At 30.0% G+C, this 25,443-nt stretch overlaps 1 protein-coding gene across 12 annotated transcripts in view; it reads right to left on the reverse strand.

Moving 5' to 3' along the window:
- Nucleotides 1-400: 400 nt before the first annotated feature.
- LOC121125441 (uncharacterized) overlaps nucleotides 401-25,443 on the reverse strand; it is a 189,384-nt gene continuing 164,341 nt past the window's right edge. For all 12 annotated transcript variants that reach the window (XR_011781991.1, XR_011781993.1, XR_011781997.1 and 9 more), the window contains 2 exons: nucleotides 16,703-16,881; nucleotides 401-1,464 (listed from right to left, as the gene is read on the reverse strand). Coding sequence is in view for 1 of the 12 variants with exons in the window: in XM_071891334.1 (XP_071747435.1) it covers nucleotides 1,248-1,464; nucleotides 16,703-16,881 (396 nt within the window). In the remaining 11 variants the exon portion in view is untranslated. The remainder of the gene's footprint in view (nucleotides 1,465-16,702; nucleotides 16,882-25,443) is intronic.

Raw genomic sequence — 25,443 nt, forward strand, 5'->3', positions numbered from 1 at the left:
AAGTGTTCAGATTTCAATGGATCATGTAGCCATTGTGTAGCCACCGTAGGATGTCTCCGTGTATACATTAGAAAAAGAAAAATCTTAAAAATCAAAAAAGGAAACAAAGTACCGAATTTATGGCATTCATTAAGATAAATAATGTAAAAATAAGATCAGATTTAAGGTATTCAGATCATACCAAAAACTATCAGGAATAAAATATAAATTCCGATGGATTTTAAGCATTATTTACTAAACATGGGGTGTATAATATCCCAGTTCACCAACAAATCTTTTGAAAAATATCAAAAATTACCAAAGTACTAACATCGGTAATAGTACAGTAACCTATACAAAAAATATTGATATTGGGACGCTCTATATACGTATTATAAAACTATAAATAATTAAAACATTGTGAAAGTATCTCATAGATTGTATTATTCATTATAACGCAAGTACACAGTTTTATACAATTGAAAAAAAAAAGTTAAATGCCCATGTTTATAAAATTACGAGTCGGACTGAACATACAAATATTATTTGGGTTGATCAATTTTCATTTACAAATTAATTTACATAAGTACAGTATATATTTTTTTGATAGATATATATGTGTATAATTTAAATTATTTCTTCTCAATACACACAAATCAAAAAAATTGCAACGTTTGAGATACTGTGCTCCTGATATTTTAAATCCGAAAGTCATGATAATGGTTTTATAACCCAAAATTTCTGGTTTTTGGCGTACAAAGTAATTTTTGAAAAATATTTTTTCCCACAAAATTTTAATGTTCTTTTCTGCCTTGAAAGATCTTACTAAAAGGATATGTCATTTCGTTAGTACATGTATTCAGATTTAAATTTTATTTTTAGATTTTTCTTAGTAAGAGAAACTGTCTCATAAGTACCAAAAAATCGGCATTTTCTTAGAAATTCTAAAAAGTTCACCATTTTAGATGGCATTGATAAAAATCATAGTTTGTGAAAAATTCAAAACATCCTACTTTATAATAATAAAAGAGAACATCGTAAGAAATTTACTAATTTAAAAGTTAACCAAAATTATTTGCTTAAAATAATTGTTTTGTATATTTTTTGAGCTATTGTTAGTACATAAAATCCCTTTAAGCTTCAAGAACACTAAATCTCGCCTAACATTAGATATATATTTTTTTAGTTTATACAAGTAACAGGAATCAGGAACACAACATCTAAATCCAAAGGCAAACATGTGTTGACTAGTGCTATAATTATATATCTCAAGCTCGGACAGGTTGATATCGCGTCTGCCATATTTCTCCAATTTTCTTCTCTCTTTGTAATTGGGTTTCAGATATATATTTTTCCTTTCTTTTACAGCAACGAGGTAAAACACAACCATAGCGGCATAAATAGAATAGTAGTCCAATGAGTAGAAACAGACCAATGATGGAGAATATACAAATCAAGGCAATTTCCCACGTGGTTAAAAAAGTTCTGAAAACAAGGAAAAATAAAAGTATATTTGATTTGTAATATTGACGCGAAAAAGTTTGAAAAAATACAGATATCAAAATATATTTTGTACATAGGCATTATTTGTACATTCAAAAAGTATATAAAATATATCCTTGATTTTCTGACATGTTAATTCCTGACCATCTAACATTTAAATGCCTATCCCTAAATTTCACATTCTAATAAATCAAATTTATTAATAATTATTGACTTATTTAAATAAAATATTTTAGATTCATTGCATAAAATTACTTATATAATATATTAATTAAGCTACTGTTAGTTTTAGTATATTTTTTTAGGCCAGAAAATATACTTAGTAAACTAACATAAAGATTATTTTTATGTTGTTACAGTAACAAAAACCAAAAAAACACACTAACATGAAAATGCAAAATAGCAATATAATTATGAAAGAACTCTAAGAATAGGCAGTGGTTCACATCTTTTCAGGCCCATGACGTAGGTTTTCCGAAGACTCTAAACCAAAAAAAAAGTAGTGTTTTAACAATTGTTGATAGAACTTTTTATAAAAAAGACTTCTTTTTTTTTTTTTTTTTTTTAGAAGGAAAAATATCACAGATTGTAAATTTCCAAAAGAATATTGTTTTTAGAGTAATATATCTAAATTGTACAATTCCATTATTCATGTATGAACTGCCTCTCGGTTTTCTATATATCCTGGTACATTTTCTCTCATTGAACCATAGAAGGTATTGATTTGGGAATACATCATTATGTGAATTCTTTTTGGATTAGCAGATTGCAATAAGAGTGAGTGTGTCTTCCAAGTAAGAGCATTAAACTTTGGTGTGCTTAACGCAAAAGTTATATCGCAAAGATACTTATAAATAAGGAACAAAGATTTAAAGGAGACATAATATTGATATTTTTTTGTTTCAGCTGTGAGATATACTTTTTTTAACATCAGGATCCTCAACATCGACCGTAATGGATTTGATACATCGGTAAAACCTTTTCTGCTACTGCCCTAACTGATCAATCTAGTTTTTTACAGCTCTGAAGCTTATAGTCAACGACTTCAAGGTGAACCATGTTGGTCAGGCAAATAATCAAATATTTTAAAAATTTTAGTTGTAGATCTTGGTTAGGAAGTTAAACTAAACTTGTTAAAAAAACGCAATTCCGGATTAAAATCCATATTAAATAATTTTTATGTTTAGGATGATATGTAGAAATATAATAAAATTGAAGAAAAAGAATTAATATTCTGTGTGTTGATTTCCCTCTCTTTTCTAAATTATAAATTATTGATCTACAAAACAAAACCAAAGTAGGAAATTATTTAAATGATTTGAAGTTTAAATTATAGTTACATTTTTTAACAAAAATTAACAATTGTTTTGATTTGAAACTATAATATAACATTAAAATAGGCATTTTTCACATTTTTGAAGCACATGAAGCAGAGTTTTTGAAACTCTTACCAAAAAAAAAAAAATCAATATTGATACTTTTGATATTCAATAGCATTAAAACAAGTACGCCTATATAACAATATATAAAAATATTTTTTTGAAAAGGTCTACCGGGCTGTGCAAAATTATTTACCGATGAGGTAGATATACTTTTTAAGAGGTTTTGTGGCAACAAACCTGATTGTTTCGTATTTTACTGTTAAAATAAACAAAAATCCTTCCTGTGTGAGCGTAACAACTTCCACACGTGAGACCATGTCCAATCAGGAAACAAAGAGGATCGAAATTGCAGCCCTCCTCCGAGCGGGAGTGCCTCATAACAACATTAAGGAACAGGTTGGGCCTCGTTGAAGACAATTTACAACGTTTCCAAGTGCTTGGAGGCTGGGGGTGAACTCAAGTATTCCCCCGGGGCAAGAAGCAAGCCCACTGTCTCAACAAGGCAAGTAAAGGCAGTGTTCATGAGGACTCCCAACAGGTACATTGCCGACATGGCCAGAAAGATGGGAATGTCGACATCAACTGTTTCAAGGGCATTGAAAAGGGCTGGAGGAAAGTCCCTGAGACGTACTGAACGCCCTCTGCTAATTGAACGTCAGCGAGAAAGTCAGACTTGAGCGTGAAAAGAAAATCTTGAATAATATCAAAAACTCATCTGGACACATCATCATTTTTTCAGATGAGAAAACTTTTACGGTCAATCCTGTTTTCAACAGGCAAAATGGCCGTGTTGTGAGCTTTGGAAATGTTTGGAGATCCAACAGGAAGGCCATGAAGCCGGTATGGTTCCCCACTGGCTTAGATTAACAGCGGAGGATTATGTGAATATTCTGGCGTCCAAGGTCCTTCCGTGGATCAAATCCAAAGTCGGCAACTCTCCTTGGGTTTTGCAACAAGATGGAGTACCCGCCCACGCTTCCAAGAAAGCTCAGGAGTGGCTCAAGGACAACAGGAACTTTTGGCCAAGGACTACTGGCCCCCTCAGAGCCCAGATCTGAACCCACTAGACTTCTCTATCTAGGCGCACGTAGAGACAAAGGCCTGCAAAAAACGACACAAGAACATAAATGCCTTAAAGGCTGCTGTCAACAAGGCCTGGGCCTCCATGGACGCCGATTACATCCAGCAAGTCTGTGGCAGCTTCAGACGTCGCCTGACCAGTGACATTGAGTCAAATGGTGGCTACATTGATTAAATTTGATCACAAACTATTTTATTATTCTAAAAAGGCATGAATAAATTGTTTCTCAAGTCATTCGAAATGTCATTATTGTCGGCAATATGTTCAGAAAAAAAATCGGTAAATATTTCTGCACGGCCCGGTATTGTGTTCAGCTAGATAGATTCAAGTTTTTTTACTAACGTACAATTTTATTTTATATCTTTTGATTCGAAAAATTTTAAGTATAATTAAGAATATGTTAGAATAATTTTGCATTAATAGTATTAAGAATAACGTCCCAGGCCTGATTGAAAGCACATTTAACATAGGAAAAAATTTGTGGATATTGTTTATCTACTTTTGAATTAAATAAGAAAACTATTTTTTTTTAATTCAATAGCCCCCTGAGACCAAGATCGAAGCTGGTTACAGGGATAGGTAGCAAAAAATGGATATTAAAGTCTCATGGCCTTCACAACCTCTGTCAGAAGGCTGTGTGGGGTCCTTGGGTAAGAGGGCAATCCTAAGTCATTCTTCACGGCCCTTCTGATGGTTCAGGAACCACAAAAAAATTGTTGTCGAGGCGACTCATCGATTTGGTGGAGTCCTCCTTGATTTTTTACTCCAAGCTGTAGTTAAATACAATTTTATTATAAGACTTCCATTTCATTCAAAGTTTTTGACTTTCTGTATGAAGGAGCAGAAACGTCTACAATAATGAAATACTTGAAAATATTTTGTAAGAAATTTATATTAAAGGAAGAAGGGAATACTATTTGTGTAATTAAAATATATATTTTTTTGGCAAGTCAAATGATAAATGACAAGCCATTCGTCTTTCTGACAAAATATTCAAGATAACAATATGAATAAAGAAACAATTTTGTATTGCTTAGAAATGTATTCTTCAAATGTCATATAGGAGAAACATTTGTGAAGGGAAAATATGTCATTAACCATGTAATATTCTACAAATGGAACGCAAACTATTTTTTCTCTCCCTTTTTTGACCCACTAAAGCTTTATTTTTTATATTAGTATATTTTTTTACAAATTAAAACCGGAATTGAATCAAGACAATTGTATAATGAATGTCTGGAGGAACTACTGGGTGGTTCATAAAAATCTGACCACTTTAAAATTTAAACTTCAAAAAGAAATAATATCATAATTAACAATACAATTTCAACAAAACTAATACTATACATATATAGTTGTGTGTCTAAGCTCTCTTTATCAATTATGTAGCCATCCTTAGCGACAATGATGTCTTCCAGGCGGCGGTGGAAGGCCTGGCACCCTCTGAAGATTTAGACCTCTTTAATGGCGTCCCAGTGCTGGCTGACAGTGGCTTTGAGGGCCTTAGTGTTAGATGATGGATACTACAGGCCTTCCCCTTAACATGTACCCAAAAGGTGTAATTAAGGGGATTGTAATCAGGGATTAAAGGCCCAAAAAGTGTCAAAATAGAGTTCAAAATACCTGAAAAGAGTCTTGGAACGGAGAAGATGGGTTTCTTTCATTACTGATGTCAAAAGTGAACTTTTCACCCTCACAAAGGTATTTCCATCCTCTTTTTGGATATCTCTTTGGACAGTTTGGAGTGAAATCCTGATCTCGCTTGCATGGGCCCTCAAGGACTTGAGAGAATTGGCCGGAGGTGTTTGCTTTACCTCGACCGGGTCCAGTTTTGCCTTTTTGTCTGAGCCCTTTCCTCTCAAACGTTTCGGACTTGCTAACGGAGTAGACAGTGTTTCTTGAGACAATCAACTGCTAAAAATTCGTCAATTACGTTCAAATGTCATTTTCTCGACTTGTGCATAATCTAAAGAGCTCAATTTTGTCTTGTTTTGCAGTTAATTGTGTATGGTTTACAAATTGAAATAATTTCAATTACTCAAACTTCACTAACTATTGAATTATTAAGTGTTCATGTTTCAAAGGAAAAAAAAATCAAAGAACTCGGCAATAAAAACATAAATAAACCTTTTATCCTCTGAGGGAGAAGGAAGACAATGATCAACTACTCTCGGATCTCTTCAATGCTGAAGTTTAGTGGTGGTGATTATGGACATTGTGGAGGCCTCAAGAAGCCTGGCTTTCATGATTGCCAAGATGAAGAATGATAGAGAAGATCTTTCCGGAAGAGCAGTAAGTGGACAGCACAATTAAAAGAAGGATCCGAAGAAGAAGACCAATGAAGAACCCACTTAATCGATGAATGGCCTTCCCAACGACTTTTTTGTAGTTACTAGGACCATCAAATGGGCCCCGAAGGGCACCTTGAGAGTGTCATCATATGTAGTATTGTATCAGTCCTTATTCATTCGGTCAGGTCCTTAACTGTGAGCCTTTATAATTTTTCATAAAAATATCCTTGATTTATTAAGATAAATGATTTGGTAAATATGTGTTAAGATTATTGAACATATCTTGCAAAAAAAAATATTATTATTGGTATTATAATACGAACATACTTTAATGCTTTGTAATATTATATAATCTATTCCATTATATAACAGAATAATGAAAGAAGCAAAAACGCCCTCAAGTCAAGAGGGATTGATTTTAACTTCTTGAATGACAGACATGTAGGACTGTATTTTATTGTAACACACTGGAGTGGGCCACAGTCTTTGATCTTAAACAAGGACTGATACAACCCTTATCAACAGACATACACCACAGCACCATCTGACAAAGGTCAGGAAAGCTCGAAAGTCCACGTTTTACTTCCGGACCTATATACATAATGTATATTGACATGCAAACGACAACTTTTTAAATTCAGTATTCCTGATTCCCTCAAAGAAAATATAATATCCATGCTTAGATTTTAATTTGAAGTTATATATATAATAAGATATATATAATTGTGGTCGAATTCGTTATGCAATAAATGCATCGACTAAATATATATCCACAGCTCATAAAGCTTATTAATATTTTTTTAGCAATTATAAATAAATATCTAATTAATATTAATGATGACATGATTATTATCTTAATTAATATATCGGCATAATAATATTATCTATTATATATTTTTTAACTTAATTATATGTTAGGTGATTGATGAAAATTTATCATAATTTGTATGTCGGATAGACTAATATTATTATTATATCAATATTTAGTTTATTATATCATAAAAATCAAATACCATTGCATTGTTAAAATTGTAAAAAAATGACTATGAACGCCTATGAGAATTTTTGTTGGTGCAACATGAAAATGATTTTATATTTGCCAAACATCCTATCAATATTTTTGATTATTAAATAGAGAACATCGAAGTATAATGTAATAAAAGTGTGTAATCTCATAGAAAATTGGAAGTAACTTCGATTTTTTTAGAGTTATAAGTGTAAGTATTTATTAAAAGATCAACGTGGAATAATTCTTGCCCATGTCCTTCCTATGTACATAGGTATTGGAATTTGTACTTATAGCTACTAAGAACGAATTCAATGAAACTTCCTGACAACTAATCTCCTCTTCTTATAAAAACATTGTTTAAATTGTCACGGTTACCACATTAATTTTTGGTCTTCTTTTTCAAACCGGTAAGTCATCTCAAATACAATTCTTAATAAAGTTGTTACAAGCAATGTGCAAATTCCCGTCGAATACATAAAAATTCCATTAGAGTTGTCATTTGCGTTTATTTATTTTGTTAGGAAAAATACTTATGGGTAATTTGAATTTTAAATCATTCATTGCAAGCAATTTGAACATCGAGGATTTAATCCTATTGCATCGACGGGACACTGGTGTCCCATATATGTCTTCATTTGTCCTTGCATTAATTTTCATTACATTTAAGATATTGTTAGATTATTAGAAGGAATAATAGTAGATCTCTACACTTTATAAAATATTTTATCATAGGACTTTTTATTCGTTATAAATAAGTCTTCAAACTATGTCATTTTTTGGAATTCCTTAAAATAACATTATACCTATCATATGCTTTTCATGTATGGATAATTTATATTTTTTTATTGATTTCTTAATATTTGTATAGTATAGTCATTTTTCTATGTTTTGATGACAAATGCAAATGTTATGTCAGTTTAAAATTATTAAGACTCTTGTGTCCCTCTGGGTTTGAAAGATTTTTTTTCTCTTTTTATTATATTTCAAAAAATTTTCAGGATGAGACACGTATCTTTGGTTTCTTTTCTTTTGGAGTATTCATATTAATGTATTCTTTATTTGTAGACAGATTAGCAAGTAATATATGTTCATAAAAATATCTCTATAAATACTTTATTATTGAGGGTAGATATGTTCATAAATGAAAAAAACAAAACAAGAAGAAGATATTTTAACGCTTAGAACTATTAGTAACCAAATTTAAAATTTTAGACGAAACATACATTGATGGAGAAGACATAAGCAGTTCATTATATGATTCTAATACTTAAGTTATAGCTGATGAAAAGGTTATCGCAAAAAGGAATGCATAAGATATTTCATTGACTCCCGAAGCCCAAAACTCACGCCATTATTACGATACTTCGAAATTTTTACTTTTTATAATAATCTCAAGGATGATTCGAGTGATAAAACTTATAAATTAAAAATCAGTGATAGTCTATTTGAACGAAAGGTTTAAAAGAAAATAATTATCCTACAACTCTTAAGCTCTACAACAAAGTCATGGGGGAGTCGATCGCGTAGATCAAAGAACTGCTTCATACTACTAAGATTCATTCATCAACACAATTTTATCTAAGAATCTTCTAGATAGAGTATTCAATATCGTTTATAACATTAAATATCCAGATAAATTATCACTTCTTGACTTAAAAGTTGTAATTGAAAAGTGTCTGATTAAATATTAGGAAGGTATAAGAGGGCAACCCAATCGGCTAGCCAAACAGAAAAAAATGCATTTATTATAATGGACAATCAAAGTGAACATTTATCGGAGTTTGAACAAAAAAGAAAAATATAAGCTTACTGTGCAAGCAAAAATATAGAAAATTGAACTTAGATAATTTGTATGGGTTGTAATCTTGCTTTATACTTTGTAAGATATAGATATTGCTTTGCTATGTTTCACATGTAAAGCAGTTATTAAATTAATTTTAATCAGTTTTTCATAGTATAATTATTACAAAATTTCATTTTAAATAAAAAGTATATCAAAATAACTAAAAAATGTTAAGCATTAAATTCCTTAGTGTATCTTTAGTATTTTGTTTATACATAATAAAAAAATACTATTCACACCCTCAGAGACACCAGTGCCCCATCAAATTTTGGCGAATCTATTCAAGTTATTTAAAAAAAAATTTAATATGATCGAAGATATCAATAAATTTTTGATTTCCTTTTTAATTCCTTGTGGGTCTGAAAGAGTTAATTAAGGAACAATTTCATTTCAATTAATTTGTCCATTTAGGATTTGATTTAGAAACAATTTCATCGTAAGCAATTTGATAATCTATTGCAGGGATGTCCAAGCTGTAGATCACTGACTGCATTGCGGCCCGACTAATGTTTAAGTGCAGCCGACTACTTATTCTCACTTCATCTTGTATTTTTTAGCAAAATTATCGCAATACCATCAAAAAACGTAGAACACCATCAATACTTGCATAAATTTAAAAAAATTGGACGGGATCCCGTATTTTAGAGATTCTAACAGGGTTTCCAGAATTGTTTTTTTTAAATAAATTTGCCTTGAAAGATTAGATTTTGTCTTTTTTTATTACTTCATAAATTGAAATAAATTTGTATTTATTATTTTTGTGGTATGTAGGCATTTTTCATTAAATTTAACTTAATAGGTTTGGTGCCTTATTAAAATATTTCAAGTGGCAATGGGGCCTATTATAATAAAAGGTTAGACCTCCCTGATATAGTGAATTTTCATTGAAATGTATATTGTATTCACACAATGAAACCATTGTGTGAATAGCAACAGTCACATTAGGCAAAACTTTATTTTGCAAAATATACCTCAGCCAAAAGGTTGTGCAGGTGGAAAAGGAGTCTCTTGTGGCAATTTCCTATCATACGATAGTTTGGTTGTCGGAATACAACATAAATTTCAATGAGTATACACTAGATTATCAAATTGCTTATAATGATATTATATAATAATTGAATCCTTAATGGTCAAATAGCCTACAATGAATTGTTTAATAATCAAATTACCCGCACACATTTTACCGGAAAATATTAATGGATGTAAAATTACCACTGTATTTGAAATTTTATAAATTGCCCTGGCATTTTTTACATTGGCCGGATATTTTGTAAAATACCCAATTTTCCACATTATCCGTAATAAAGTTATATGTGCAATGTATTCATGAAACGGGTATTGTTGATTCCGGCCATTTTGGGTGTCGAAAGAAAATTTTAAAAATTCAATATGAAACTAACCGCAAAGGCACTCTTTTATAACTTCACGAATAAGTGTAAAATTTGAATTTTTAATGAAATATTTGTTTTATGTTTGTTATTTTAAATACACAAAACAAATTAACAATTTATTTTCTTAAATAAACGATTATCATAATCAATAAACTATTTATGGATCAAATAAATCCTAATAATTAATAATTTATTATTTTGAATATATTATAAAATTGTTCATTATGGTATTGTAAACAGTTGTCAAGAAATATATAATTTTTTTACTTCATAATCAAACAAAAGTTTAATTTTTGTTGACTTGTGTTGCTAGCAAAAAAAAAAAAACCTCTTGAAACTATTGCACTATATGTCTTTTAAGGTAAAATTATTTTTTATATATCAAATCCTCATCTAAAATAGTGTTTTCATTTTAAGTGATAAAACCTTAGGTATTTTGTAAAAAAGGATGGGGAAAAGGTAATTTCTTCTTTTCTGCTCTATTTCAACCTGTCATTAAAAGTGTTACAATAATCCAATTTAGGCCAAGTATGCCACGTTCTGTTTGATGACTTGTTGCCAAGAAAAATCTGACTTCATAATGTCTTTTTCGTAGAAGCCCTTCTCCCTAATGGCAAAAAACTCAAACAACCAATTTTCCAATAGTTTTATTAAGGTAAAATAAGTACCCCAAAGCACTTTGGCAATACACAAGAATAGTTGGCAGTCACTTGTTACTACTTCCAAAATGTATAAATGATCCATAAGAACTTCCAATCTTTGCTCCCCAAGCTTCTGACGCGTCATCATAGATATGTATTGCCTGATGATATATGGTTGTCTCATTTCACCAATGCTAGCCGTTTCCGTTCGATCGCCAATTTCGAATGGAAGAGTTCTTCAAAGTAAAGGTTAGAATGAAAATCTTCCTTTGAGACTTCCATACTCGATGCACAATAATTCATGAATGAAACCGTCAAGCGCAATACTGTGCAAAAAGCGTTTGTAGATTAGCTGCATTAAAATTATTAAAACATCCTATCGTATGATCAAATGTGACTAATAGTTAAGAAGATATGTATGTATCTGGCAGCCAGACGGTCACCCTGTCACATTAGCAAAATAACATTTGATTTTTTTGATTATGAGAATGTAATGATGGTCCCCACAGCACCAAAAGATCCCTGAGAGATGGGATTAGGAGTGATTTTCAACCTTTACCAAGTGGGGTGCTCAAAAAAGCAGTGGGACTGTGTGAATTTGAGGTTCAAGCTAACAGGGATTTTATTAATTGAATGTCGAATTCATATTTTTTGTTGTTTTCTGTAAAAATGTTAAAAAATTGGTTAAGAAATAAAGTAACAGGCACACTTAAATTTTTCTTTTCGGGTCCCAACGTTTACATGAACCACTTATTATTTGTTTTGCAAAAAAAATACAAAAAAGTTTGTTTTATTTATCTGTCGTTTTCTCTAACAAAGTTGACAGGTTCAACTAATACATATACTAAATCAAAAATGGTAATTATAAAACTTTTTCATAAAGTATAAACTCATTTATTTTCAATAAACAAAGTTACTAAAACATTTACACAGATAAATTTAAAAATGATTGCATAAACTAAATTCAATATTTATTACAGTTTCATTATACAAAGTTAATAATTTACGATATTGCAATGTAAATAATGACCCTATAGACATGAATTATTTAGTATTCCTAGAGGTTTAAATTTTTTCCTTCAAATAAATTAATTAGATTCATGAACCAGTCATTTCTTAGAAGGAATATATTTGTAAATGGCCTAGAAAGAAAAAATAGCACGATTCACATTTATTCGAATTATTTTCGGTTCAGATATTAGACGTAAATATATGAGTAAATTTGGGTACCCGTACTTTCTGATCCTGATTTGAAACCAAAAATTGGTGGACACTTGTTTCATTTTTTATGAGCTTTTTTCCCAAAGTTCAGGCCGAAATAAAATAGGCTCCAGATTTAAGTTACATTTTTACTACAATGGTGAAGCAATAAATAACCCAATGGCATTAGTATAGGAACATCATAATTAGTTACAGAGTGGTTCATTAAAATATGAACAGTTTGAATTTTAAGCTTTAACAAGCATTTATATATTATTAAAATATTATATTTCAACCAAAGTTAATAATCTATCAATGTGTGGCTGACCTCTCTTAATCATTAATGTAGCCTCCCTTAGCGTCAATGATGTCTTCTAGACGGATGTATTCGATCGTCATGGCGTCTTAGTGTTGGCTGACAGTGGATTTGAGGGCATCAGTGTCTGAATGAAGGACACTGCAGGTCTCCTCCTCGACATGAACTATATGTGTAGTCAAAGGGGTTGGCATCAGGCAAATAGGGGGACGAAAGTGTCAAAAGAGAGCTCAAAAGACTAATTCAAAAGGGTCTTTCAGCAGAGAAGATGGGTTTATTTTATTATTGGTGTCAAAAGTGGGATTTCCACCCTCACTTTTTCATACCTCTTTAGAGAGTCCGGTGTTTCACATGCATGGGCACTCATGAACTTGAAGAGATAGGCCTGGGCTGTTATCTTTAACTCATCCTGGTCAAGTTTGACCATTTATACAGAGCCCTTCTTCCTCTCCAACGTTTCAGACTTGCTGACAGTGTAGACGATGGCCCTGGAGATGTCAAACTGCTTGGAGTGAGCGTATGGAAACTCATTATCACATTCAACTGTCATTTTCTCGACATATATGTTAGCTAAAGAGTTTGGTTCTGTAACTAATTGTGTATTCTTTAACATATCTAAATAGTTTCAATCACTCAATCATCATTAATTATTGAATGAGTAGATGCTCAAAATTCAATGGACCACCCGGTATTATCTGGATTTGTGGTAAAATATAATTGAAATAACTGCACAACCCGACTGTTAATGTATTTTCCTCCAAGAATCAATTAAGGTAAAGTCGGAGTAACTAAGAAGCGGTTTGGATCCCAGATTTGGGATAGTACATGTTTAGCTAACCTGTAAAGTAGTGGTATTAATCTGGATCCAAGACCCGTATTATCTTTATAAAGCAATACTATAAAAATTTTCAATTACAGAAAATCCCTGTTCGGATCTTACATATTTTTCAAGACCAATCCTATGATTACTAAGGATAAGTTTGAGTAATATATATCAGATATCCTGTTTACAATTATTTTTGGTCAATAGAATTTAAAAAGAACAGTATGCGTATATATACTATGTTACTTTTGACCCGTAAGTACGGGTGTTTCCCTTTTTGTATTAGTATTTATGTACTCATGTCTGAGTGAATGAAATAATTATAATTGTTTGTTTTATGACGTCATCATCTGTATAATTTAAATACTTACGATTACGTCGAATCTATTCAAAAGTGTGTGTGAGGTGTGTGTGTGGGGGGGAGTCTTATATAAATGACATATATAATATTCATCAAATTAATAAAACAAATCCTTTGATTAATTTGGTCTTTCAAAAAATACATAGGTCAATGATCATATAGTATTTATTTACATAACTAATAAGTACATTTCCAATTTAACGATCAAACAATCTGAGATAGAGAGAGACTATTTCAGTAAAATGGACGAGCAAATAACAACCGCTCACGTAATTCAAGTTTTTGAACCTGTAAGGGTTCCCAGCGTCAATGTACCCAAGTTAAAGTGAAGTTATTGGGGGTCAGAAAAACAGCAAATTATTGGCAACGTGGAAAGACCAATTTGCGAAGGAGGCATGCTCAAACTTCTCTAATTGTAAAGAAAAGATAATGAATGGAACAAGTGGCTCTATCTCTTCTTCTCCTCCTTAACTTTTTTCTTTCTCACTCTGATTTATAGTTCCTTGAATGATTAAATCAGATATGTAAAAAAACAAAACAGAAAAATAATTATTATATTATGAAATTCAAGTACAATAGTTAGTGTTGGATCGGTTCTAGGGTTGATTTCCTCAACTATCTTTAACCCCCCTCCCAGCTTATCCACTCTTTTTTTGATCGTTCCAATCTTATTTTACTATTTAACTGTCCTAGGGATTGATTCGACCTTTCAGTCCTACGGTTAAACTAATTCTTTATTTTCTTCACTTTTAGCCAAGATTGAAGAAATTAAAACAAAGAAATGAATTATTAAAAGCTAGGATACTTTATTATTATACGTTTTAGCTACAACCTCCTACTTTAAACTTTATGTATCTTGTATTTTTGATATAGATTATAATACAACTTTGACAAATCAAATGACGTGGCTAAAAACTATTTCCTTTCAGCTTTTTTAGTTACCAAAACAAAAATAAGGACTTTTATAGCACTAAATAATTGTACTAGAACCTGACTGATATATAATTGTGTATTATTTTTCGAGCATTATTCTGTACTTATATACTTCTTTCTTGTAATTCAGCATGAAATAATCTAGAGATTGAAATTGCACTATTATTTTATAGTTAGTTAAAATAATGACGATTATTTAGTTTAGAATAACATAAAAAAGAAAATTAGTGTCGGAAAAATATTATAATTATATTTAAATTTATATATGTTACGGGCATATTGCAAAATACCTGAGCAATTAACACTGCCAGTTAAAATGATTGCGGGTGATTTGATTATTGAACAATTCAATGCAAGCTATTTGATCATTTAGAATTTGATTAAGATACCATTTCATTTGAAGTAATTTGATAATATAGTGCAAGGATGGCCAATTTGTTATTGCAGTCAACATAGGGGAACGTCTAATGTTACGATGTGGACCACAACTCATTCTCACTTCAAGTAGTATTTTTTATCAATATTGTCCTAATATCATCAAAACTAACAAGTTTGCCAGATTAGCTTTTTTAAGCAGTTTGTCCTTGACAGATTGGATTTGGCCTTTTTTTCTATTTGGTCTAAAATTGAAATAAATTAGTATTTAATAGTTTTGTTTCATTTGGCCATTTTTCAAGAGATTCAACTTAATTGGTTCTGTGGTCCATTCAATATTTCAAGTCTTAATGGGGTGTATTATATCAAACGGTATGATATTCCTGAAATAGTGGACATTCTTTGAAATGTATATTTTAATTAGACAATAAAACTATATTATGATAAAAAATTGTCACAAAAAACTCAATTGTATTTTGAAAAACATAACTTGGCAACAAGTTGTGCAGGTGATCAACTGGTCCTTCAATTGGATCAAAACCTATCGTCAAAGACCCCTTCTTGTATATTATAATATACCCCTGACTACAGGTTACGCTAGTGAACCCCTTATCCACAAGTGGAATCGCCTTGCCTGTTACATACATATTTATTTTATTACACATTTTTTGGACAATTTATAGAAAAATAGCTGAAAATTTTAAACTTTAGAGAGAAAAGGTAACAAATTACAACGAGGTTTCCAATAAAAACAAAAATAATCAAAAGTAATCAAAACAACTTAATTTCAAAACTTATTTTCTTTCTTTAAAAAATGGTAATGTCATAAATATTCTACTTATAGAAAAAAAAAATCACCCCGTGCTCAAAAAGAAATGTCAAAAAAGGAGTTAATTTTTCATCCATAGAATATTTATGCAATTAAGAAAAAAGTTACAAATTGCTTGATGTTATAAAGAGACTCCCTTCGGTATTCTCAAAAAGGATTTTACAAGAGATATCCCGTTTTCAATTTATCTTCTCTTTTTGCACCAGATCTGAAATCTTGTATTAAAAAGGAAACATTAAATTATATAAAAGAGCAATAATTTAAGGGAGCTTAGACCCGAATTCAACTGCTCGGCAAGATAATATGTTTGTATAGAGATATTAAATTAGAAATATTGTGTCCTCAATATCTGAAATTGACGAATTTATGATCATAATGACTTTACCAGAATAATTTAATCGGAATCATTAACTGTTTTAAGGATGTAACCATTTTAGAGGATCGATCCATTCAAAGATCCAACATCTATAGGTTTTTAAATTTGTCATGATTTATCTCTCGAAGGAAATTAACGATGATTAATGAAGAATTCAAATATTGACGGTAAATATGCTGTTTCACAGGAATCTTGGCAAATATGTTTATTTTATATTATTTCAGCGTTGGTGATTTATTGAAAAATAATTTTAATTTTGTTAAAATTTAACTCCCCAATTAATTGACAAGGATTGAAAAATAGCTCAATTGGTTAAGGGATTAATAGAATAACACATCTACACTATAGGAATAACACAAAAGAACATACCTCATGGGAGCTACTTTGCCTTTTTCTTCCTCTTCATATTGTTTCTGTCTTTCAACTTCATCGTAATAGATCTTCCCTTTACCAGCATTTATAGCAGAAAGACACATAAATAAAACAATTAGACTCATTAAGAAAAATGAAGACATGTTTGAGGAAAAGTATCTGTCAGTCTTCAAATTCTGAAAAAGAAATAAACAATAATTGATTACTTACAAAACTAAATGTCTATAAAAAATTGTTCATCATTTAATAATACTTTAAAATTTAGTGATAAAGAGTAAAAATTTCTTTGTAGCAAGTTATTTAGAATATAGTTTGTCTTTTAAATGGACAGCTTGTCCTAATAATTTATACATATATCAGCAATGATTCAAATTGTATTAACGCCGTATGTAAAAAAAAAGCTTGGTCATCTCATAATTAGAATAATATTTTGGAAAAGAGCTGGTAAGCTGTTTTGACAATTCATTTTATAAGATACGAGCAGCTGTAGGATTAAGGAAATAAGGAGTAACCACACTCTACATATACATGCAATGATATAGGTATGTACTACAGAGTTGTCCATCCTCAATTCTAAGCAAGTCCAACAAAGACGTATACTTATAAGTCTACAAAAGGCCTAATTGTTACTTTTCTTTTTTCAAGCACTCGTGATTATTTTATACATATTATTATCTCTTCGAGTATAAGTCATATTGATATATGCTACGGAAAATAAAAGAATCTTTTCACATAGAGATTACAAGAAGAGTGCAATCCTCAATTTTCATATTCTTAAAATCTCTACATATATACAGGACGGATTAGTATATTTATCATGTGTATACGTATATGCAATTTTCTTTGAAAATCTTACATATTGGTATCCTCAAACCTTCTATATTTGGGAAGAATTGGCTATCTACTTCCAACTGATGATGTGTCGTGTTTTTTGTGGTTTTTGTTTTGGTAGAAATGTTCCAGGATACAATCAAATGATCAAAGGTACTAATAAGTATTATATTACACAATTAAATCTGAACTATTTGTCTGTAGCCCTTTGTCATATTCGAGAAAAGCTTTTATTGCAACTGGTATCAGTCTCCCTTAATCATATACTTACTGGGTGGTGCATTAAAATCTGAACACTTACTAATTCTATGATTCATCAAAGTTATAAATCAAAACAAATTTGAGCTCTGTAGCTTACGTACAACTCGAGAAAATCACAAATGAATGTCATACACAAATTTCTATTTGCGCACTCCAAGCATTTGGGGCTATCCAGAAACACAGTCTACACCGTCAGCCATTTTAAACATCGGAGAGAGAGAAGAAATCTGTCAGAATGACCAAACTAAGCCAGTAAGAGTTAAAGAAAACAGCCCAGGATAATCCAAGAGGGTCCATATAAGCGAAATCATATTCTTACACCAGATCGTCCAGAGCGCTATCAAGAAGTGGGTGAAAAGAGTGTTGTGAGGATGGAAATGCCACTTTAGACACTAGCAATGAAAGAAGTGCCAATCCCCTGGACTACACCTTTTGGTTGAAGGGGAAGTGATGCAGTGTCTGTCATCCAAACGCCAAGTACCTCAAAGCTACTGTCAGCAATTACTAGGACGCCATTAAAGAATACTACATCTTCAGCGGGACTTTACAGCCACCTAGAAGCTCTCATTGCTTCTAACGGCAGCTAAATTAGTTATTAAGGAAGCTCAGACACACATCTATTTATAGATTAACTTTGCTTGAAATACTATGTTTATTAATGAATTGCATGTTATGTAAGCTTAAAATTCAAAGTTTTCTTAATTTAATGGACCACCCGGTATAACTCTAGGATATTAGAATAAAATTACATAAATATATAATTAATATTAATCCACATCACAATAAATAATGTATTCAAGTTTTAATTAATTATAAACAAAGCCTTTATTATTATTAAAATAATTATAGAAACTTTATGAAGAAAGATGTTGTCAATTAGTAGCATGAAAGTTAAAACAAAGAAACTTTATCTTTTTTAGATTTATATATTGTTTATTTAACACCGCAATGATTACTGGAGAGAAATGGATGATATAAACGCAATAATGTACGCACATAAAGTTATTCAAGTCCGTTAAAATAAATAAAAACCACACTAGGAGAAATAAAATATTTGTAAATTCGAATCATACATAGATTCGAGGTTTCTTATCAAAATATTCTAAAAAATGTTGCAAGAAATCAATGATTTATTTAATTGTATAAATAAAAATATCACAACATATATAAACACACGTCTCCATGACTCTCAATATTTGCCAGCAAAGGATTTTTTTAAATAAATTCACATTAAGCGGACCTTGCCACTTTTTTTAAGATAAGGCATCCCAGGAATACCCTCTTCACCAACATTGTCTGAAACTTTACCATTACATTGGAAGCTATCCTCAAAGCCACGTTTTGGCTGTCCGGCAAGAAGCTGTAAAGTTGTGCGTGTTGCGTTGGTACTCTCCCAATATTTTGGAAAATAAGACTCTCACCGCTTTCTCTATTCCTTTCCACACCCTGAATCTAACTGGACTACAATTATTACATTGTAATTTTGTTAACAAAACTTCTCATTTATATTTGCAAATATTTCCTTATATTCTCAATCTTATGCATTTATAGCAATTTTCTTTACGATGCCTGAAAGACTTTCGGAGCCGTGCAGTCATTGTAGAATATAACTTATCAAATTAACATTTTTTTACTTCAAAGACTTGATATTGATATGAAGAATGAACTAGTTTTATTCACAATCATTCCCCACCATTTAAAGTAATAGGGGCTTAGATCTGTGAGTTTGGGATCTTTTTTAGGTCAAGCACAAACATAGGGTATGGATCCTGCCCTTAATTGGTTTATGGTCTGCTTTTGTAAAGTTAAATGCTTATATGATAATTTGCCAATTCTTCCCATATATGGAATTATTATTTACGATACAGGTCTTATCCTCATGACGTACAATGCTGTTATGATGGCATCAGCGAATCATAATTTGTATGCATGGTTGGCAGACATTCTACTTCTAAACACTACAAAGTACGAAGGATTGCAGTAAAAGTTGAACGAGGGCCACTTGGAATCAGGCCAGAAGTCATACACAATCCTGCAGAAGAGGTTTTATTCTTCTTCGCTGTTTGGGTATGTAATTGACTTTTTTGATGTTGTAGGGCGTTTGGATGGAGGTAATCTCTTTTTTTTTTTTTCAAGTGGTTTATATCCTAGCTGAAGTTATAAAATAGGTGTTATATTTCAGTTTTAAAAAAATGCCTTTAAAAAAAAGGTCGATTTTAATTGATTTTTGGTCAATTTAGTTTTTAATACTTATTAAAAAAAATTTATAAAATGAGCTGGTGAGATGCATGAACATAAACTATAATAATCTTTAAAGGGGAAAAAATAATCGCTTTAAAATTTGTAACTATCAATTTTTCACTTATTTTAAATATGAAAAATCAATAAATTTGTTTCCTTTCCCTTAGATCTAATCATTTAAATAATAAATATTTCGAAATATTATTCTAATCTGTATTTACATAAGTGCATTTATATTTAAATTTCTTAAATTTTTCAAATTGAAATATAAGGTCTATTCTGTAACTTCAGCTACAATATAAATCACTTATAGAAAAAAAATTAGCTTCTAAATAAGGTACTTCATTTTACTCAACTTTTTTATGGTTATATACATTATGAATTAATTGTAATCAAGATAAAATAATAAATATTTAATTTTTTTAAAATTAAAAAAATGTTTTTATCAAATTAGTATTTACTTTGATTTTCATCCCTATTATTATTTCTTGTCGAAATATGGCACTGAATCGTAGTAAAACCATTCAAAATTGTTTTAAAAAAAGGTCTTAAAGTCCAAACATGTAACGGATTGAAAGTTTAAATGGTTATGTTTGTGTTCTACGGCATAAATAACAATATTAAATCCGGGTTTAGCCTGCGGGTGCTCCAAAGCCTTAATTTTGTTGCATAGTGTTATTGACCTTCTTTTAAGATATTTCAATAATCGCTAAACAAATTTTAGAGCTAAATTGAGATTTTTTACAAAAATATAAGTGAAAATAATGTTTTGTTAAAGTACCATTAAAATTAATAGTGTTTTTAACTTGTCGATCTTTAAATAAGATAAAATCAATCCCGAATGATGTCATTGATTGTATATTTCCTTTTTTTAAATATTTTGTAATATAACATAATAAATAATATCAAATATACTCCTATTACAGTGAAAAAAATAATATCTTTTGTTAAATATGTTCAATCTTAATACATATCTCATATTTGGCAAAATAAACAATCAAAATTGGTAGGGACATTCCAAGGACCGTTCTCAATGACCGACAGTCCGGACTGAAAAAATAAGGACCGAAGCAACACTTAAGTTTTAACACCGGAGTTGCTCGTTTCTTTTTAATATTCTTTCAATTGTCACAGTTACGTTGTTGTTGTTTTTGTTCCTTTCCTTGCTTTGGAATGTCTTTAAGTTTAATAAGTCATAGAAAGTTCTTTATAAAAATGTCGGTTTGTAACATTTTTTAATAATTAACCAGAGAAAATAGAAAAAAAAAAATATTTTTTTGTTTAATGGACAATTAATTAAGGTACTCAAAAAAATAAAAAATACATTAAACTTTTGGGAAGGCTGAAATATTGGTGATCTTATTAATTTAGTTTCTAATGAACCCCTCAACAATAACCCTCGTCTTCCAACTATTGATAATATTTAAAAAAATATGATCAAACATAAGTAGGGTAGCTGAAAAAATTCAAAGGAAACATTACAAAATAGACTCCTCATGCAAAGATCAATTCTTTGAATTGTGTTACTAACTTGCCCCCAATCAAGAAATCAACCTGTAAAAAATTTAATCTAATAACCTTTACGCCGTGGTCACAGAAGTGGTTTTGGTACAGGTTGGTGACATTCTCCATTTATACCAACGAGTCGAATTAAACAAACTTAATACTTTTTTTCTGCAAATATACAGTGACAATATACATCATAAGTCTAAAGGTATTAGGTTGGCTCTGACTCTGGGGAGATAATATGATTTCAATGTCGAGACGATAAAATCAATATGCCTGCATATAAAAAAGAAATCATTTTTCCATAAGTCAATAACTTTTTGAAGTACATATATCACATTTTATATTTTTATCCTTTAATGGGGACTTTTCCCTATCTTTTAAGAGCTTGTAAATCCCCTATTAATAATTTATGTGATTTTTAATAACTTAAGAGGACTAAATTATGCATTTACTTAGTTTTTTTGAAGAATTGTACATTTCAGTGCATTTAACTATTTTAATTGTGTGAATGGAAAGTAATATATATAGTAATAAAAAAATTATTGAAGATCGATCATCGTTTATTGGAATACTCTTTTCTTTTTTATAGGATACGAAACCAAAAAATCATTTTGTTAAAATTGATTGATATGATTCTTCTTTTTTCAACATGAGGAATGAGGTGTACAAAATTAATTTTAGAGATACAATCTTTTATAAAATACATGCAATTTTATGCATAATTCAAATTTTTACTTTTAGAATAACAAATTATATACTGTTGAATCCTCAACAAAAGTTTTTAAAATGATTTAAAAAAAAACACTTTATATTTTATTTATGTCTTGCAGTCATATTTTGAGCATTAAAATAGATATTTACGAGTCAAATTGGATTCATTATAAGTGTTCAACTGTTTACTATATGATATAATACGCTTAATTTTTGGGGTTTCTTTTATATCTACTTTACTAACCAAATTCAAAAATAATGTTCACGAACGCAGGCTTAATTAGAATAATGTTTGTACTTTGCATAGGTGTTAATTCATGAAATTGAGTAAATTGTAAATTTTTGGATGGAAGAACATCTTTTCAGCTCTCTGAAAAAAAATAGTTTTACATCCATGAATAAATTTTTTTAACTTTATTTTTTAAGTAAAAAGAAGAAACTTTCAAATGTTGTCATCATTAAAACCATAATAGTTAAATAACATTTTTAGTTTATAGTACAGTTTTAAGGTCATATAAAAGGTACAATAAAAGGTCAATTTCCGTCAAATATTTATTTTAGTGTGTGCTCTAGGGTGTCCAATTTTTATCTTTTAATTTAATCTTTTGTTGTATTTTATTAAAAATTTAAGTTTCAGTATTCAAGGGGCGTTTTTTCTTCTATATAGCCATTTGAAAATGACTTATTTTACGACATTTTTTATATGTAAAGGGTTTCAGAAGTTTTAATTTTACAGTTATGTTGTTTAATTTCAAAATTCTCTTAAAGTTCCCTTTCTCAAATGATACAAAAAAATATAATTCTTATTTTTTTAAAAGTTTTGTAGTATCATTCAATTTGTATAATAACCCAAAACCTTAAAAAAATAATAATCAATAAAATTACATTCAGGTTTTAATGTGTTTGAAATAATTTAGGTAACATAATTAATTTATACGGGTAGTTTTATGTAAGGTGTGTTTATTTATAGTATATCCTGTTAAATATTATTTTTCAATATACACATTATATGAATATATATATATATAGGTTATAGAACTTCCTGTCATTACGTATAGTACTCATATTGTACAAATTAATATATTATTAGTAGAATATTTACATACAAAGAGGCCTTTTTATGATTGTATATTATATATAACACACCGTATAAAATGATTAAGCTGAATAACGAGTTACTTAGTTTGACATTTTAATTTCCTTGAAAAACGTTATACGTCATTTATTTCTCTCCTATATGACTTTTATGAAGTCATTTATATTGTAAACATAGCTTGGAAAAAAATGAGTGTTCTTTGAAATATAAAAAAAGGTGGCAACATGAAGCAAAAAAACATTAAGCATGAATTTAGAGAAGGTTTTATTTTCTCAGCAATGAGAAATAAATATTTAGTAAATATTGTGGGTCAACATAAGAACAATCTGGAACAAAAATCAAGAAATTGATATTATACCAAGACCTTCTATTACATATTGATATGCATCTAAGTATTTATGTGACATATTTTAGTCAATCATAGGGTTCGTGTCCTAATTTTTGTTAAAAACTAAGCTACTAAAAAAATTAAATGGCTTATTCCATCTCAAAACAGCAAAAAAAAAAAAAAAAATGTTACAGATACCCAGAAAGAATTGGATAATTTTTGATACTCAAATTCATGATTAGATGAGGTGTGCAATATTTCAGCATATAAATCTTAGTCATGTGTGGGATAATGATACTATTACTCAACCCTTTTTGGAACAAACTTTTCACTGTTGTACTAGTGGTTCTAAAAAAAAACAATTGCAAAAAGTAAACTTTGATATACTCATATTAAATGTTTCATTAGCATACTGAAAGTATTGTCTCCTTGATGTTTTTTAGATCATCACAATGGCTAGTTTTAGAGTCGAAAAAAGAATTTTAAAAAATCAGGAAGTTTCCCTTTGATAGCCATGTAATTTCTGTGTGTAGGAATAAACGTTAAAACTGTTCATCATTATCAATGTCAAACTGTCAAAACAGAATTGAATTGAAGAAATCTTTGATCTTGATCTTCTGTACTGATGTAATAACAGTATTTGTGATGTCTTCCACTAAGATTTTTATTCTACCAGATGCTGCCAGTGGATTGCACAAATCACTAAAAGTACACCAAGTATGTTTTGATAAGAAACTGATGAAAGAACGATGATGACCTATCATGGATGGTGCACCATCTATTACACCACAAGAATGTTAGCCACCCGGTTGTTGTTCTCTTGAAAAAAATATCAATGATATCAAATACTGAATCTCCTTCAGTATTTATTATGATATTTCTTAGAAATATCATTTCTTGAACCAACTTTTTATCTTTGATAAAAAATAAAAAAAACATCAACAAGAAACACATATTCATATAGTAAAATGAACTCATCTAAGTGTAAGCTAAATTATGAAATTATGTTGCAGCCACAATGCTGCACAATTTATTTTCCATTTTTTCAGCCATTTAACTATTCTTCTTAGTGAGATGTATAAACTTGGTAATTTGGGCTGGTAATTTATGTACAACTGTGTACATAATCTTTCTTACTGCCAAATCGTGTAAGCCTTACCAGATCTAGCAATCAACAATGATATGTTGTATGAAGCACGCAAACCGTTAGGGGATTGTTGTGAACTGATTAGAACCATTTTTCCATTAGTTTTTCGCGTTTTGAACATTTCTCGAAGCAGCAGACAAATAGGTTTCATGACTCTCAGGGACTGTTTGGTTTAAATAGTTAAAGAAATAAAGGATTATTGATGGAAAAAATATTTTTCTATAGTTTTATAATTAATGGAAGCTATTTAAGTACTTGTTTGTTGTTTTAGTGTAGATGATTTGGAGTTTAGTTTATGGATCTTACTTTTTTTTTAACTAAAGTATAAGTATTTATTCTAAGATGTCTGTTTGCATTAGAGAGTGATATCATACTGAGTACATATATGTTAAAATATATATGCTCCACTAAAAAACTACAATAATACAATATCAATATAACGTACTTATATCATATCAACCGGATAATATTCAACATATTCAATAGTGCTACCATGTAATTAAATTTTTTATATCAATTTGTTTGGTTCATGTAATAATGTGTAATCCCCAATTTTTTGCTCTACCGCCCCATATCTCCCCTTTTTGCATTACCACCCCCTACATAGAAGCACC

Source organism: Lepeophtheirus salmonis, chromosome 10 (genome assembly GCF_016086655.4).
Source record: "Lepeophtheirus salmonis chromosome 10, UVic_Lsal_1.4, whole genome shotgun sequence".
Lineage (NCBI taxonomy): Eukaryota > Metazoa > Arthropoda > Copepoda > Siphonostomatoida > Caligidae > Lepeophtheirus > Lepeophtheirus salmonis.